The 17834-nt window shown below is 54.0% G+C and overlaps 2 protein-coding genes across 5 annotated transcripts; one reads left to right on the forward strand and one right to left on the reverse strand.

Moving 5' to 3' along the window:
* The first annotated feature begins 1522 nt into the window (after window positions 1-1522).
* ICAM2 (intercellular adhesion molecule 2) lies at window positions 1523-14742 on the forward strand. 4 transcript variants are annotated; one of them, XM_045814120.2, is made up of 6 exons: window positions 1693-1854; window positions 3245-3353; window positions 9410-9514; window positions 11285-11548; window positions 12923-13243; window positions 13926-14742. In XM_045814120.2, the coding sequence occupies exons 3-6, from the start codon at window positions 9454-9456 to the stop codon at window positions 14072-14074; spliced, it is 795 nt and encodes a 264-aa protein (XP_045670076.1). In that variant the 5' UTR covers window positions 1693-1854; window positions 3245-3353; window positions 9410-9453; the 3' UTR covers window positions 14075-14742. The 4 variants fall into 4 exon arrangements, with proteins under 4 accessions (XP_045670077.1, XP_045670076.1, XP_045670074.1 ...); XM_045814121.2 differs by lacking the exon at window positions 3245-3353 and having other exon boundaries at window positions 1523-1854; window positions 14379-14742; XM_045814118.2 differs by lacking the exon at window positions 3245-3353.
* A 170-nt stretch (window positions 14743-14912) lies between these two features.
* Window positions 14913-17421, reverse strand: PRR29 (proline rich 29). Its single transcript, XM_087854720.1, is given in 7 exon segments — window positions 14913-15191; window positions 15194-15288; window positions 15291-15397; window positions 15562-15794; window positions 16710-16981; window positions 16984-17077; window positions 17362-17421. Coding segments are annotated over 7 exon segments (1140 nt in total).
* Window positions 17422-17834: the final 413 nt, after the last annotated feature.

Genomic DNA, 17834 nt, shown 5'->3' on the forward strand with positions numbered 1-17834 from the left:
CGTGATGCCAACTTGGACCAATCATTTGGCAGGAAAGTGGGGTCGAGTAAGAGGACAGAAGCTCCTTAGAAAACCTTCTAGGGTAGAGGAAGGAGGGGTCCCCCTCAAAAAGGACCAAGTCCAGACATAACTCCTAGGGAAATTGCAAGTGAGACATGCATCCTAATTTGTGTCTATGACAGATACCATCAAAAGTTTCAAGTCACGTGGGCTCCTCCAAGTCTTGGGCCTTGATGCCCTCCCACCCAACATCCTACCTTGGCTTTGTTTCACCAGCAGTGTGACAGGGAGGTTCCAAAAAGAACTTTTGTGAAGACAGTGATGCACAAAAATACCGAGAGGTTGTTCCAGAACTCAACAGACCCTCAGCGTTCGTGGCCTTGACTGCCCTGTGGTCTCTCACGTGATCCAATTTGTGACTTTGCTAAGCCAGGTATTTAAATGGTATGTGGGGCTGGCTTGTGGGAGCAAGATGCCCTGCCCAGCACCCACCTCTGCCCCTGGCTTTGATGCTCTCTGCCTATTGCTACAAAACCACTCTGCTAGGGTTCGTTGTCTTTGGGTTTTTTTTGTTTGTTTGTTTGTTTGTTTTAAAGATTTTATTTATTTATTTGACAGAGATAGCCAGCGAGAGAGGGAACACAAGCAGGGGGAGTGGAAGAGGAAGAAGCAGGCTCATAGCGGATGAGCCTGATGTGGGGCTCGATCCCATAATGCCGGGATCACGCCCTGAGCCGAAGGCAGGCGCTTAACCGCTGTGCCACCCAGGCGCCCCTGGGGTTTTTTTTAAATTTCTAAGTGAGGTGGCAAATGTGGCAAGATCTGAGAAAGCGAAAGCGATGGTTCTTAGTCACAAACAGAAGTTTCTCATGGCAGGGCATGTCAATACAGGGAAGACCCAGCTCTGTGACAGTGACAAGCCCTCCTGCAGGGGGACAACAGGCAGCCCATCCTGGTACTGTCCGTTCATCAGAGGCTCCCAGCGGCACAGACACTGCACATCCAAACAGAGAGTGGGGGGAGATCGGCAATTTCTCAAAAACTTGCACCTAGAACTATCCTATGACTCGGTAATTCCACTTAAGGGGTCTACACCTCAAAGAGCTGAAAACAGGGCCTCGAGGAGGTACCCGTGCCCACGTCCATAGCAGCGTTATGCACAGTAGCCAAAGGGTGGGAGGGACCCAGGTGCCCATCAACCAATGAACAGATAGGGAACGGCGGTGTGCCCACGCGGCACAGTGTTACTCGGCCTTAAGAAGGAAGCAGATTCTGACACCGACTCTGACATGGACGGTCCTTGAGGACATCCTGCGGATGACAAGCCGCTCACTAAAGGACAGATACTGTTGGATCCCATTGCTATGCGGCTCCTGGAGTGATCAGATTTGTAAAGACGGGACAGAGCAGTGGCTGCCAGGGGCTGGGAGGGGTTTGGGACCGGGAGTTAGCGTTTAATGGGACGGAGTTTCAGTTTGGGAAGATGATAACATTCTGGAGGCGGGGGGCGGTGATGATTGCAGGACAGTGTGGATGTACCCGAAGGCCACGGCACGGCGCCCTAAAAACGGTTAAAATGGTAGCTTTTCTGTTGCGTGCATTTTGCCAGTTTAAAAAAAATAAAAACAGGAGTGGTCTGAAAGTGAGGTTCGTCTGAGGGGGGAGCCTGCCACAGGAAAGCACGTGACTCCGGCGTGAGAGGGGCGGGCGGAGTCTAACTTCACACACGCGGAACCACACAACCGCAGAGGTGGGATCACCTTGTCCCCTTTCACCTCTCCAGGCCGCCGGACCCCGGGCCGCCCTGCTTCCCCTGCCGCCCAGCACAGTCCTCCCATCGGCAGACGACGACGGGTAAAGTCACGCCTCTCCCTTCCCTCTTGGCAGCCTGGAAGGGGTTTCCGATGGACTGTCAAGGCCTGACTTCTAGTCCCTTCCCCTCTCTTGGCCTGTTTCCCTGGGAACTGAGGGGAAAGCGGGCAGAGATCCCCAGAGTTCCTTCTGGGGCAGATGTTCCCCGCTGGGTGAAGCCCCCCCCCCCCCCCCCCCCCCCCCCCCCCCGTCATCTCTGAGTTCACGAGTTGATTGACCTTGCTTTTATGGTTGTTTCCTGTTTTTGTCCTCCTGCTTCCTCTCCTGCTCTGTCATCAGGTGACAGATTTAGAAGCATGGGGCTGCCTTCTTGTCCGTGGGCCCACGTGGGTGAGGCCTGAGCCATCGGAACTGTGCTCCCAGCGGATGCAGAGAGAAAGGGATGGTCCCCTTCCTCTTGGGATTGCATGTGGGGTTCCTGATGAATCTCTTTTATAACTTTCTTATACAGGTTTTGCTATTTATTCCTCTTTTACTGCTGCTATAAATGGTGTGCTTTTAAAATTGTATTATTGCATGTTACTGATAGACATAAAAGCAACTTATTTTTGGATATTGATCTGCTACCTAGTTGCCTTGCTAAAATCCCTTGTTATTTTGAATCAACTTGTCTGATCATTCTTTCGGATTTTCTAACCAGGCAATCATATCATATGAAAATACCAATAGTCTGTCTAGGACCTCTGGAGCAATGTTAAAAATAGCAAAGAGAGTGGGCAGCCTCATCTGGTTCCTGCTTTTATAGGAAATGCTCCCAAGATTTACTCATTAAATATAATATATGCATAAGATTTTTGTTAAGTTCTCTTTACCAGTTTAAAGAAGTTTCCTTCTAGGGGTACCTGGCGGGCTCAGTCAGTGGAGCATGTGACTCTTGATCTCAGGGTTGTGAGTTCGAGCCCCACATTGGGTATAGAGATTATTTAAAAATGAAATCTTAAAAAAAAGTTTTCCTTCCAATCTGCTAAGATCTTTTTCATGAAAGGATATTGAAAGGATTTTTTTTTTTCTGGATGATCCTATGTTTTTCTTCTTAAATCTGTTAATGTAAGTTTTTAGTTTGAGCTCCTTTAAAGGCAGAACCTGGAACAAGGACTTGAGTTCAGGTAGGTTATTTAAGAGGTGACCCCAGAAAGCAGGGAGTCAAGGAGCAGGGGGACCGCGCAGGGAAGGAAGAAAAGCCAATTAAAGGTGTTTGACTGATGTCATGGCAGCAGGCAAAGGGAGCCTAACTCTCTGGGACCTCGGGGAATCCTTCTAGATGCCTCCCACAGTTGCCGAAGGAGAAGAAAGAGGCCGGAGCTCCTATCCACCAGCTCTGTCCTTCACTGGTTGAGGGCTACATCTTAGGGAACTTCTCTCCCACTTTTAGAAACCACTTAGCAGGCTAATAAGTGGCTCCTCGAGCACTGAAGAAGACTCTGAGGCAAGAAGCAAAAAGGAACATGGTATAAACATGAAGTGGGACACTGCAGGGTAAGGTGAGTCTAAGCTTGCACGAAATTATCCACAGTAAGTACTGCCGATATCAGAGGAGGGCAGAGGTGATGTGACATAGGCACCAAAGTCTTCTATTGCCAACATAATAAATGATATGTGTAGGTTTTCTTCTACTGTTAAACAATTTTTGCATACCCAAGAGAAGCTCAATTTGAATGTGATAAATATATTTACACACTGGTAGATTTGGTTGGCTAGCATTTTTCGTGTAATTGTTGCATCTATGTTCATGAGTGAGATTGGCCTCTAAACTTTCTTTCTCATCCTGAACTGGCCTCATTTTGATGTTAAGGTTACCCTGGCCTCATAGAAAGAGTTAGTGTTCCTGCTTTTTCCATTCTCAGGGAGAGTTTTGATAAAATTAGAATTATCTCTACTTAAACTTGTGAATACTCTCTGGACCGGTATTTTCTTTGTGGGAAGATTTTAAATTATGGATTCAGTTTCTTCAATAGTTCTAGAACCATTCGGACTTTTTATTTCTTCTCAAATCAAGTTTGGTAAATTATATTTTTCTAAGATTTGGTCTGCTTTGTTTCTTTTTGGGGGGGGCATAAGTCATTTATAGTCTTTTAAAATTTTTAATTGTGGTAAAATACACATAACAAAATTTACCATCTTAACCGTTTTTCAGTGTAGAATCGGTTAAGTGCATTCACGCTGTTTGGCAGCCAATCCCCAGAGTGTTTTCATCTTGTGAAACTGAAACTATGCCGATGAAACAAGTCACTTCCCCTCCCCCCAACCACTGGCAACCACATTGACCTTCTGTTTCCATAAATTTGTACTGTCTTCATTGTAATCCTGTAGCTATGTTCCCATTTTCATTCCTAATCACCGTGACTTGAGCCTTCTTTTGTTTCTAAGTAGATTTCACCAGAGATTTGCCCATGCTGTTAGTTTCTCCAAAGAACTTTTGGTTTTATTAATCCTGTCTACCATATCTTTGTTTTCTATTTTGTTGGTTTTTGCTCTTTATTATTCCCTTTCGCATTTACTTTGTTGTTTTGTTTACTTTGATTTCTGCTCTTGATTCCCTTTTGAGTCACTTTCGGGTTTCCTTTGCTGTTCTTTTTCTAACTTTGTGACTACTTACCCATATTGAACACTTAATTTCTGACTTTTTTTCTAATACAAGAATTCAAGGCTATCCATCTCCCTTGAAGTGCAACTTTTTTTTTTTTTTAAGATTTTATTTATTTATTTGACAGAGATAGAGACAGCCAGCGAGAGAGGGAACACAAGCAGGAGGAGTGGGAGAGGAAGAAGCAGGCTCATAGTGGAAGAGCCTGATGTGGGGCTCGATCCCATAACGCCGGGATCACGCCCTGAGCCGAAGGCAGACGCTTTAACCGCTGTGCCACCCAGGCGCCCCTACACGGGCATATCTCTGGCACCCAAAGTCCGTAATTCCGTTTGTGTTCCCTCTTGGTGTGGTACATTCCATGCCCTAAAACTCCTGTTCTCTGCCTACTCACCCGACGCTTCTCCCCAGCCCCCGGCAACCACTGATGTTTCCTAAGTTCTCATCTCGCTCTGTCACTTAATAGTGCCATGACCTAGGCATATCATTAATTCACCTGAGCCCTGCTTCCTCAAATGCATAATCAGAATGTAGAATGGTTCCTTATTTTTGTATGAAAATTAAATAAAACCTCACTTCAGTCCGTAGCAGAGAATACACATCAACTAAACGTAGTTTCCCGTTCCTTACCCCCCTTCTCTTAGTAATCGGAAATCAAGATTTGCTGAGAAAAGGCAGAGGGAAGTACCCTTGTGACAGGGTGTATCACCAGAAATCTAAGCAGAGGAGGACACAAGAGGTTACTGCCTTCCAAACCTTCTCTCTCCAACTTGGAAAGTCCCTCCGTTTCCGCTTCCTGTCAGGAGGGCTGCCATCCATACGTTATCCGTCTTCTCAGTCCGACACCTCCGACCCACGTCTGACAAACGCGCAGGCGTGGTCTGTCTGTGAGCTGCCTAGAAGCTAAAGTGCCTCAGACCTGAGTTGTGTGTGCAGGAAAAGCAAGTCTCCGGGACACCAGAGGGAACCTATCCAGGTCATGCAAGTCACATGAGATCTTGTCGTTTCCAAGGGAATCGCCCTGAATCACATTAAGAGTTTGAGGATTTATAAAGGTAGCAGGCCCACGCACTATTCCTCTTCCTGGCTGTTCTGTTGTGACTGATTTATGAATACAAGGCATTGTCCTTGCATTAAGTCCAGACACCAGACAGGAATAGATTAACACAGGGCAAGGATTTTTTTTTTTAAATCTTTCTTTTAAGATTTTATTTTTAAGTAATCTCTGCGCCAAATATAGGGCTTGAACTCATGACTCCGAGATTAAGAGTCTCATGCTCCCACTGACTGAGCCAGCCAGGTGCCGCCTCAGGGCAAGGATTAAAAAAAAATCTATCTGAAGATCTCTTTCTTTTAACCACAGTTAAATTTTTCATCTTATTGTGATTATTATAAATTTGGACTTCTCAATACGATCTTCTTAAAAATTTACATTTGTCCCTCTTCTTCCATGCTCTTCTCCTTTAATTCTTTTGATAGAAGGTTGTTTTCATGCCATTTTAACCTTCTCTAGTGGTTTGGAACTTAAACACTCTCTCTCTGCTGGTTTTTCTTGAAATTTTACCGTGCTCATTATAACTTAAAGGCTATCCTCCCTCCTGAACAACGCAGAGTTTAAAAAGCTTTAACTGTAATCCTCTTAAATATCATTGCCCAGTATTTCAGCTTTGAACTTTTTAAGACTTCTCAAATTAAATATTACAAATATTACATATTTATTTTCCATATTCGTTTGCCATTTTGTTTTCTCGTGCTTTCTTCTTGCATAGAAAACTGTCCCGCAATCCTTTTTTCTTCTGGACGCACACTTTTAGAAGTTCCTTTAGTGGAGGTATGTTGGGGGTAAACTCTCTCAGTCTCTGTTTATCTGTGTCTTTCTCTCATCTTGGTTCTTGAAAGACGGGTTTTGCTGGGAACAGAAGAGGAGTCACTGGATTCAGACCCAGTCATGACAAAACCCTTCCCAGCCCTGTGAAGAGATGCGTTCACTCCCCAAACCAATCTCCATTCCTCTCAAGTCCTCTTGTATCTTCCAGACCATCTTAACTCTTCCAGCTTTATTGACCCCTTCGCTGGAGAACTCAGAGACCTGAAGAGTAAGGCAGGGAGTATTTGGTGGTGGAGCAGCTCTCCAAGAAGGAGCATGAATTTCTTCTCTTGTCTACATGATGGTCTGGTTCCTCTCATCCCTGAGCAACTTCTTGGTGACAGGAAGCGGTGGCCTTCCCTCTTTGTTGGAAGCATCCATCCTGGCCTTCTAGGGTCTGATCATCCGGCCCCGAATCCACTTCATTCTCTTTCCCAGAAGGCCTTGCGGCCTCATGCAAGTACAGCACTCCCCCCTGCCCTCCCCCCCACCGCCTTCCCGTTCTGCCCCAAAAGTTCTGTGAGGCAGAACAGGGCTCCAAGTAACTCCGGGTACACAAGGACCCTGACTCCCATGGGCAGGTTTGAAGGGCCAGACCCTTCCAGCCTAGAAAGCTTTTTCATTTCTGCCATACAAAGTCATCACCAGCTCCTCCAGCCAGCCAGCACTTGGCCTGGGACAATTCGGGGTCAACTTCCCACCACCACTGAGTCAAGTTCCTTTCTCTCAGCTTCTTCACTGGCTGGGGTCATAAGCGCGGACAGCTGCTGGCTCAGGGGTGCCCGCTGTTAGGATCAGAAAGGGAAGGGCTTGCTCCTGCCAGTTCCGTTCAGAGAGTCCCAGGAAAACCACTGCCTGGGCTTCACTCTGAGGGCCCATCCTTGGGGGCTGAGGGGCCCTGATCGGCCTTGTTAGGTGTTCAGCCCAGCTCCGCAGCTTGAGGGCCAGCAGAGATGTCAGCAGGAGAAAGGTACGCTGGGCAGACCCAGAAAGAAAGACCCCCATCCAATCTTCTCCGGGTTGAACACCAAGACAAACTACTTCTATTCATTTACTCTTCCGTCCCTCCATCCTTCCTCTTACCGAACACTTATTCGGCATCAGCTGTTGACCGGGTACTACCTACCATATCTGCGGTGGAACAGCAGACGGTTCTAGAGTCAGCGTCTGCCCTCGCGGGTAGACGGCCTGGCAGGGAGGGAGGGGAAGTTGATGTGTAAGCTATCAGATGCAAAGCCATGTTCCCATGCCTGGAGATCAGAGAGGAAGTGGTGGGTGGGAACAGGGGCTGACGGGCTTAAAGCCGGACCTGTGGGCCCCAAAAGCTTCACTTGAACACTGGTGGGGATGGAGTCAGGCTGGCCCAGCTGACTGTGCTGTTGGGATTCACAGGCACAGACCCTTCCAGAAGCTGTTCGGAGCTCCCTGGGCATGAGACACACACACACACACACACACACACACACACACACACACACACACACCTCACCACCACTACCCCCGCCCAGCCCGTCACAGCAAGGAAGCTCCCAGCAATTTCCTTTGGCCTTCCGCGGTCTTGCGTTTCTCTCTCAAGGGTCTCCTGGGGATGTAGCTTCTAAGAATCCTTCTCTTGCCACTGCTCTGTGGGCTTCCTCTCACGCATAAAAACTTCACTCTCTCCCAGGGATGTGACTTTGGGCAAGTCAATTGCTGTGTGCCTCAGTTTCCCCATTGGTGAGACGGGGACAGTGATACTACCTACCTCACAGAGGCAGAGCGCTTATGACAGTGCTGATCTGTAGTCAGCTCACTACTGCATTATTTTCTTTATGATTTTTGCTGTCTTGCTCTCATCATCATCATTATTCTGACCCGGTGGCGACCACAGTGTCTCCACCACAGCAGTGGCCACTGTCTGAGCCCCGGGCTGCACCCGCCGCCTCCCCGCAGGCTGGAGGAGCGTTTCCTGCAGCGCCACATGGACCAGACCCCGGGCTGGGGTTACCGCTCGCTCTTTCCTCTGTCTTCTCTCTGCATTACTCTGAAGCAGTGCGGTCCAGGGACGTCCCTGCATCCAGGCTGACCAGCAGCCCTTGCCCACCACACACAGTGGTGATAGCCTTTGGCCTCGGCAGCCAAAGAGAAGGGCATGACTTCACTCCACCCTCGCAAGCCAAACTGTGTTCCTGAAGATGTTGGGGTGCCCCTTGATAAAGCAAGGAGACCCGCTCCTCTCCTGCCTCTCCCAGGCCCTGCTGGCCCCAGGGACTCCTGCTTCCGGGGATTCCCTCAGTAGCTGACAAAGCCTCCCTAGAAACTCACTGCAATGCCTCAGGCCCTGAGCCCCCCCTCCCCAGACCAAGGCTCCCTGCCTGGAAGGGTTGGGGGAGACACCATAAGCCAGGCCCTAGAAATGGAGGCTAGGGGTTTGGGCTACAGCCATACTGAGCCCCATTACCTCTGTCTGTGCCCGGGCTGCTTGGGACTGTCGTGGGAGCTCTTCCCTCAGGTTGTCCCTATCAGCTGAGTTCAGGGTGGGTTGAGATTGCAAGCCTGGTGGGTGTTAAGGTTTAAGTGGCCGTGCCCAGGCGGGGGAGGGGGGCACTGGAGGACCTCCATTGCCTGCCTGGGTCTCCTTAGAGAAGCCCAGCTCCTGGCCTGCTCTGCGACGGAGACGGCATGTCCTGGACAGGACTGACTTCAGATATTCTCTTCCCAAAAGGGAACTCGATAATGTGTCCTGTAGGATTTGAGGTTCTCAGGTCTGGGGCTTGTAGGCATCACTGTCCTTTGTGCACATGCAGGGCCCCGAACCCCATGTGCGCGCACATCCCTCGCATACAAGCGTACCAGTCCCTCACCCTGCCCCCTGCACAGCAGCATGGCGAGAGGCCAGCTTATACCCCAGCTTATCGGCTACTTCCCAGCTTCCTCTGCCTGTGTTCCTGCAGGCCTGGAGCTCTGAGAGCTGGCCTTCCACGTGGCTTCCAGAAGACCTCTCAGATAATGAGAGGAAATGTGGTCATCAGCTCACAGAAGGCTGGGGTTCCGGGCTGTGGCTCTAGGCCACCACTCCCTGACCTGGGTCCACCATCTCCCTCCAGGAGGCCCTCGGCTGTTCCCAGTGAGCCTGTGGCTGCCACTCGAGATGTCCCCTTTTGGTTGTTGGGGCCTGCCCGCCGCCCTTCTTGCCCTGTTCTGCTGCCCAGGTGAGCTGGTACCTGGGGTTGGTGACTTGGCACGTGCCAGCCCAGAGGGGGGGCTGCCTGCCCCCTGGCTTCAGGCATGGGAGGCGGGGCTGGTCCTGAAATCACTGAGGCTTTGAACACAGTGGCAGCCCACCCGGGGTACTGGATACTGTGCCAGCCTGGCTCCCCCATGATCCCGGATGGGGGAGTGGGGAAGCTGGCCTTTTGGATGGCAGGTTGAACAGGCCCCACGGCTTCATGGCCTGTGGAAGTGGCAGGTCGTGGAGGCTGAATGGTGGGCTGCATGGGGGCTTGAGGCAGGAGGGGAGGCTGGGGTTCAAGGGAAGGTGAGGGAATGCCCCACTGTTCCTGAGATGTGGCCCAGGGACAGCAGGGGGCAGCAGAACATGGCCTTTTGACTACCATCAAAGGGAAGCCAAACCCTCCTCCAGGGAGTCAGGGCCCTGTGAAGGAAAATGCTAGCATGTGCTGAGCACTCTGTTTTGGACAACCTATCAGGTGCTTTTCAAGGGCTAGCTCACCACAACCCTGCAGGAAAGGGATTACTAGCCCATTTGACAGATGAAGAAACAGGTTCCGAGAGAGAAAGCACCTTGCCCAGGGTGATACAGCTGGTACATGGCAAACTCAGGATTCAGCTCTGTCTACCTGCAACACTCCTTTCTTGCCACTTCATTATATACCACTCGCTGAGGGCTGAGTGGGGACATGCTGCTGTGGAGGGAGCACAGGACAGGCCCAGCTGGTTGAGATCAAGGACCTTCTGAGTGGGAGGTGAGCTCTGAGGACCCAATCTTGATGCATCAAATACTTCTGAATGTCCATCACACACAGGGCATGGTGCTAAGCACTGAGGGAAATCTGGGCCCTGCCTTCTAGAAGCTCTAAAACATCTGAGCGAGAGTCAGCATGGATACCAATCATCTGCAAGGGGGTCCCGTTACCTTCCTGAACTCCTCTCCCCCTGCCTTCCTCCTCACTGAGCTCTGGCCATCTTGATCTTGCCGTTCCTCAAGCACACCAAGGTCAAGACCTTGACCCAGGGTCTCGACACTGGGAACACTCCCCGCTCCCCAGGTATCTGCAGGGCTCACACCCACCTCTTCCATGTCTTTGCTCAAATGTCCATGCCTGGGTGAGGCCTGTGCTGACCACCCTATTAAAGTGGCACCTCCTCCCCATCTCGGTTTCCTGCCCCAGGCACTGATCACCCTCTGACAGCCCGGCTATTTCACTTGAGTATTGTCTGTCCCTTAACGATAATGTGAGCTCTGCAAGGCAGGGTTTGGTCTGCTTTGGTCACTGCTACGACGTCAGAGCCTAGAACAGTGCCTGGCACACAGCAAGTATTCAAAAAGTATTTGCAGAAGATAGGAAAGGAGGGAGGAAAGGGTTGAACCCAGGGCCACAGAGGTCCAGAGGACCCAGTCCACCTCCATCTTTGAGAGGTCTTCATGGAGGAGGGGACATTTGGGCTGGGCTTTGAAGGTCGTATAGGATCCCTCTGCATGGAGATGGAAGATGTACGTGGAGAAGACTCATCTGAAGGCTGGAGGAAGAGTGACCAGAGGCAGGGAGACCGCTGTGGGGTAGCCTCCACCGTCTAGACACGAGGCAAGACATAAGACCTGAACAAGGGGAGAGCGGCAGAGGGGCCATCTCTGGCCTATCTTCTTGGGCACCTGCCCCTTGATCAGACTGCCAGTGGTGGGCAGGTCCCCTGGGCCGGGCAGCAGAGACATTTGCTGCCCCGTCTTTCTGATCTTCCAGGGTCTGGAGAGGGCTTCGAGATACGCATGTATCCAGAGCAGCTGCTGGTGGAGCCTGGAGGGTCCAAGTTGGTCAACTGTAGTACCAGCTGTGCCCAGCCTGAGGCCGGCGGCCTGGAGACCGCCCTCACCAAGAGCCTGCTGCAGTCCGGACCTCAATGGAACCAGTACTTGGTCTCCAACATCTCCCAGGACACAGTCATCTACTGCTACTTCACCTGCTTCGGGGATCAGAAGCTAAAGAGTCTCGATGTCAGCGTGTTCTGTGAGTGCCGCCCTGCGGGGCCTTCCTCCCTGGGGCAGAGCCCGTGTCTGCTGATTTTGCAGAGCTACTCTGTTACTGCTCCTGGGCATTCGCTGTGGTCCCCACCTCCCTGGGCTCCTGGGGTGATGAGGAGCAGGACCCCGGCCATGGGCTCAGAATCTGCTCACACCCTTCACTGGCCTCCTTGAGCCTGCTGGTCATGCCGGCTCCGAGGCTTGCTCAGAGGGCAATCCAAGCAAGGTTTGCACAGATTTACAAGTCATTTCCCAGGCAGGGCTCACAGTCTCCTCCCCCACTCAGTAGCAGCCCCATCACCGGACACCCCTCACCCCACCACAAATAGCGGAGCATGAACAGAAGGGCTGCCATGCTCTCCAGTCGCCCCTTTGCCTCATGAAGAGGTTAAGGCATTGCCTGGTGCTTTTATATAAACATGTATTTTTTTTTAGATTTATTTATTTATTTATTTATTTGAGAGAGGTGGGAGGAAAGGAGGGGAGAGGGAGAGAGAACCCAAGCAGGCTCGGTGGTGAGTGTGGAGCCGGACGCAGGGCTCTATCACGACCCGAGCCGAAACTGAGAATTGAATGCTTAACCGACTGAGCCACCCAGGCGCCCCTGCTTTTATATTCCTGAGGGCCCCTGGCAAATGTGTGACCATCACTCACACACACCTGTGCACAGGCCATGGAGACCTTCCCACAGGGCAGGATTCTCTCAACATCTCAGCACCAAGGTATGGCTTGGGTCCTCCCCATGACCAGCATCAGTGGATCAAGTGAATAGAAAGATGTTCTAAATCCAACGTATTACCTTGGGGTGATGGGGGCAAGGTATTCTAGTTCGAAAGGGAATCCAGGGCACCACTGAGGGCCCAGTTTAATAGATAAAGGATGGCAGGTCTACCTAAGCAAGGCAGGTCTGACTCCAGCCCCCACCCCTTAAGTGAGGACCCCACAACTCTTGGCCCAGTTCCAGTGAGCACTCCCTTCTTAGTCTCGATACAATCATTCAGCGGTTTAATATGGAAATTTGTGTTTGATTTCTGGAGAAGAAGGAGACAGATCCAAATGTTTTGTTTCTGGTTGGCTGCACAATTTCTAGACCTCCTCTTTGTAGACCCTCTGACCACCTCCATTCTTGTCCATTCCAGAAAACACCATGTTGGTAAAACTCCCAGCCAATCCATCCTTCACCCTGAACTGCTTCCTCCTTCCTCTCCTTATGCTAGAGCAGGCCAGGTCCCAGCCCGCTTCCTCCCCACGTCCAGCCGAGGCCCGAGAACACTGCGGTGCCAGGGAATGGGCCAGGCCGGCGGGGGCGCTGCTGGGACGGCACCCCATCCTGACCAGCCTCCCTCTTCCTTCCTTGCAGACCCTCCAAAGCAAGTGCTGCTGAAGCTACAGCCCGCGTGGGTGGCTGCGGGGAGACCCTTCACCGTCGAGTGCCACGTGCCGGCTGTGAAGCCCCTGGAGAGCCTCACTCTCACCCTGCTCCATGGCAAGGAGGCCCTGTGCAACAAGACCTTTACGGGGGAGAAGAACGGCACCCGAGGGGCCACGGTCACGCACAACGGCACGGCTCACAGGGAAGACAGCCGCCACAACTTCTCGTGCCACGCCCACCTGGATCTGCGGTCTCGCGGCGGCAGCATCCTTCACGGCGTCTCCGAGCCCCAGATGCTCAAGGTCTACGGTGAGGAGTGCCCCCCGGGTGGGAGGGGTGGGAGAGGGCATTCGCCTTCTGGTACTTAGGGGAAGAAAGAGCCTTTGGCACGCCCTGGGCCAGCTCAGGGGGCAGGCACCCAGGGACCCCACGCTGAATCCCGAGGCTTCCCTCTTGCTTGTCCCCAAAGCTCTCTCCGAGTGCCCATGTTATAACCGAACTAGTTGCTTAGCAACTAGCGAACTGCGTGACCTTGACCAAGTCACCCTCCTCTCTCTGGCCACGGCCCCTCTCTACATTCAGAGGTTGGGCCCTGAGGTCCCCTGGAGCTCTGCCGTTCTGTGACTCTTGATGGCCAAGGTGTTCTCTGTCTTCAGAGAGTTTGGTAGAAGCTCCCTCAGCTCTGTCCAGGGTGGGGCTTGGCTCAGACCACGCCGCTGGCCAGGCCACGATGGCCAGCATACACCGGTGCCAAGGGCCGGTGGCAGGGGAACATCAGCCCTCGCGGTCTCACAGAGGGCTGGCTGCTGGTCTAGACCCCAGCCTACCTTTCCCCAAGATCCTGCACCATTAGCCATTCATCTCGGCAGCACAGGTGGCTGCAAGATGGACAAGGCATGGGCGGGTGACAGGGGGACCCTTCCTCCCCCTTGGGCTCTAGCATCGAGGACCAGGGGACTTCTAAGACCACTGCCCCCTCCTCCCTCCCCAGAGCCCAGGCCAGACAACCAGATGGTCGTCATCATCTCAGTCGTGTCGGTGCTGCTGTTCTTGTTTGTGACGTCCATCCTCCTGTGCTTTGTCTTGGGCCAGCACTGGCGCCAGAGGCGGATGGGTGCCTACGGGGTACAAGATGCTTAAGTAGGGCCTAGGTCGGGCCTACTGGGCACAGCCTACATGAGTGGCACGGCCCCCGCCACAGCAGCCACTGGAACTCAGCGTGACTCCTCAGCATTGTGGTCCAGCCCTGGCTGCAGGACTGTACCAAGCAGCCAAGGACTTCGGGGTCATTTCCTTTTCTAGTCTGCATATAAACACCTGGACTTAACCCTGTGCCTCATGTCTTCTCCTGGGATAGAACACCACGGCCAGGAAAGGCACCCGCCAGGCCTGGACTTCTCTCCCGGGAGGGCTCCTAAGCCTCCCTCCACCCTCTCGTTTGCAGGGGCCTTCCAGAGCCCCAGCCAGCCCAAGCCCTGGGGCACCGCCATGCTGACCAGTCCAGGCACCAGACACCCATCCTCTCGGAGCCCTGAGTGACTAATTTCTCCTGAGGGACGGTGAGGGAGACACGCCCTGGTCCGGGAGGCAGAGAGACGTTCTGTTCCTACTTGGCGCTGGGGGACTCAGGCCACTCCGCTCAGAGCAGGACACGGCTCTGACTTCTTTCTGCCAAAAGAGCCAGCTTCCTGGGGCAAGGGTGGGGCCCAAGGGAACTGGCTCAGCTCCAGGACCTTCTGAGCGAAGCCTCTCTCCCTTTACTCTAGGCCTTCAGAGAGCCTTGGACAATAAAAGCAGTCCTCCCCTCACCCCTGCTCCGTCATTAGGCCACCAAGACCCCACAGCACTGCCATCCCAGACAGGGGTGAGTGGAGGAGGTCGAGGGAGGGCTCTGGTTCCCAGACCCCCAGACCCCTCACTGGCGGCGGCTTCCCAGCCCTGGATGATGCTAAGAGGGGCCTTTACTTCAGGGCAAATGTCAGGCCAGTTCAAGGTCTCCATGTGGTGAAGAGAGTTTTGATTCACCCAGGAGGGGGCCTGGCTGTGGCTGGGCAGGGAGGGCTGCCAGGCATGAGTGCAGAGTCCCAGGCACTAGAGGGGCCCTTGGGGACTCCAGGGCTCTTTCCAGCTCTGCGGTGAAGCTACCAGGGTCCCAGGGCTGGTGTCTGTCCTCATGGTAGGCTCTCGGCATCATAGTAGTCTGGGGAGAGACAGCACCCTTATCTTGGCTCCCTGCTGCCTCACTGGACCCCAAGGAGCAAAAGGGAAGGGGACAGGCCAGTTGCCTGCAGCAGTGATGATAGGCACTCCCCCGCCCCCCAACATGGCCCTCCTGGCCTCCTGACCCATCCCCGGCCTGGGCCCCACTGCCCACCCACCCTCCCCCTACCTGAAGCAGGGGGTACATCCGCACCCACAGTGCCTGTGGCACTGGGGGGTGGGGGTGGGGGCACGGTTACGGTTCTCCTAACATGGAGAAAAGAAAAGAAAGACCACATCCCATCAGAAGTGGTCTCTGGGGTCTCACCCAGAAGTATTCCCACCCCACTCCCAGCTCCTGGTGAGCTCTTCCAGCCCAGCCCCAGGGCAGGGCCCTGGCAATGCCCAGATCCTCCAGCCTCACTTACCCCACCCTTTTCCCAGAGGCAGGAGGGCAGTGCTGAATCCTGGCTGTGTCCTGCAAATGGGGCTGATGTGGGGGGATGGAAAGGAAAGGGACTGGCCAGGGGAGCGAGGGGCCCAGCATGGGCATCGGGCAGGGCAGGTAGTGGTGATGAAACACCAAAGGCCCTTCCTCCTGGGCTTGCATCGCCTCCTCCTCCTCTTCCTCCTCCTCCTCCTGTTGACCCTCCAGGTAGACCTGGGGATTGTGGGAAAGGGGGAGGAGGGATGATGATAGAGGACCCAGCGTCCCTACCCCCACTTCTCTGTTCTTCTAATTTCTCCAGAGGAACATCACAAAATGGCTTCCCTTTATTGAGCAGCTACTGCAGGCAAGCCAGGGACTTCGGAGAGGTCTATTCCTTATTTTGCGGGAGGCAAAACTGAGGCTCAAAGAGGTTGAGCGACTTGTCTAAGGTCACCCAGCTAATAAGTGGCCGAGCAGGGACTGGAAGGATCCAGGTATGGCTCCAGAGCAGGGTCAGGAGTCCAGTGACCTGTGTCTGGCCTCGCCCCCAGCCCCTGGACCCACCCGTGCCCCATCAGGAAGATGGGGTGCTCATCCCAGGGGCTCCCTGACGGCCAGGGCATGAGGCATAGCGGCAGCTCCTGCCAGCCTGGATGGTAGACACAACCTGGCCTCCTCCAAGCGGCAGAATCCTACCTGGTTTTCAAGGGCTGGTTCTAAAGTCACCTGCTCCTCCAAGGAGCCTTTCCTCATTCCCCAGTGAGTGTGCGCTCATGCCTTATCCCTCTCCCTGTGCCAGTGGGGATGAAGTCGCCTTGTATTCATAGTCATTCATTTATTTTTTTCACTTTTTCAACAAATATCACTTGAGCACCTAATAAGTATCAGGCACCAAGCAGACTCAGGGCCTGCAGTCTAGTAGGGGATGCGCTGCAGGGAGACCTTGAAAACAAGACGAGAGTGGTCTGGATTTGGGGACTCCCACCCCAGGGAGGCTGCTGACTTGGGAGCCTGGCACATAACAGATGCCAAAGGGACCCAGCTGGGTCTTTTTCTCCAGGATCCACCCCAGATGGATCCCCACCCTTGGACCTGCAGGTGGAAGGCCCTGGCGGCACACCTCCACCCCACCCCCAGCAGACGCACCTGCGGGTGGCAAGAGCCTGGGCTCGGGTTGAGCGTGCCTGCCGCCAGGCCACTCAGCAGCAGCTGGTGCATCTGTGCGTTCTGCAGCAACATCAGCTCCAGCAGGTCTAGGGCGGGGTGGGGGGGTCAGCAGGCCCACGCCAGGCCTCCTGCCCACCGCCCCATCCCAGGGCCTTACCCCCCGACAGCCCAACGCCCAGCCCCAGACGGCGCGGAAGGGAGGTGCAGCGAGGACGCCCAGAGAATGTGCGAAGCAGAGTGGGGTACGAGCCTGGTGAGCCCCGAGTCTCACCTTCCTTCACTCGGCCCGGCTGCGGCCGCGGCGGTGGGACGGCCCACGCGACGGGCTGCAGGACGGTCACCCAGGGCTGGGGGGAACGGGAGACTCAGCCAGGCGAGGCGGGCAAGGGATCAGGGCCAACTTCCCGCACCCCCCGCCCGTGCACCCCGCGAGTGGCCTCCCTCACTCCGCTGGGGCCTCATTCTCCTCCCCGCCAGCCCACGGCCTCCTGGTTCCCCTCCTGGTTCTCCTCTGCGGCTGGGGTCGCTCTCCGCACCCAGCCCACTCCCTCCAAGGTTCGGCCCCTCCAGGGACGGCTCCCCAATCAGCCATCCCTCAGGCCTCCCCGGTAAAAGGCTGCTCAGCTCTCACCGTCAGGGAGGCACTCTGCCGTGGGGGCTGACCCCAGCTCCCTCCAGTGCCGGAGGCCATGCGGGCTCCTGCGGGTCAGGGTTACCTAGGCGACCTGCGCGACGCCAAAGTGTCCTCCCACGCATGCGCAGGTCCCTCCCCGACTGCGGTGCTCGGGGCTCGCTCTGCTCTCCTTTCTCACCTCCTGCTCTCTTCCCCTCTGGGACAAGGAGTCCCTGAGGCCTCCCTCCCCCAGGAGGCGGGTCGCTCTGCCGGACGTCCACCTCCAGCACCCCGGGTGGCCGGCATAGCGTCTTGCCGGGGGCGGGGGGGGGGGTTCTCATGTTTGTTCAGTGAATGAGTGAGGGGCTGGGGAGACCGGCCCCAATGCAAACACTTGGTTTTCAGATCCCAGAATTGGCTGGGATGATGAGTTAAGCAGAAATAGAAAGTTCCGTAGGAGCTGGCTTGGCAGGGAAGGGCAGGTGAGTGAG

Source organism: Ursus americanus, chromosome 23, assembly GCF_024610735.1.
Source record: "Ursus americanus isolate L20-20 chromosome 23, mUrsAme1.1.p, whole genome shotgun sequence".
Lineage (NCBI taxonomy): Eukaryota > Metazoa > Chordata > Mammalia > Carnivora > Ursidae > Ursus > Ursus americanus.

Bases quoted from the DNA above. Each gene is read 5' to 3' on its own strand.
- ICAM2 (XM_045814120.2), top strand. From the start codon at position 9,454: ATGTCCCCTTTTGGTTGTTGGGGCCTGCCCGCCGCCCTTCTTGCCCTG. The intron at 11,549-12,922 runs GTGAGTGCCGCC...CCTTCCTTGCAG, and splicing joins TCTCGATGTCAGCGTGTTCT to ACCCTCCAAAGCAAGTGCTG. The intron at 13,244-13,925 runs GTGAGGAGTGCC...CTCCCTCCCCAG, and splicing joins CCAGATGCTCAAGGTCTACG to AGCCCAGGCCAGACAACCAG.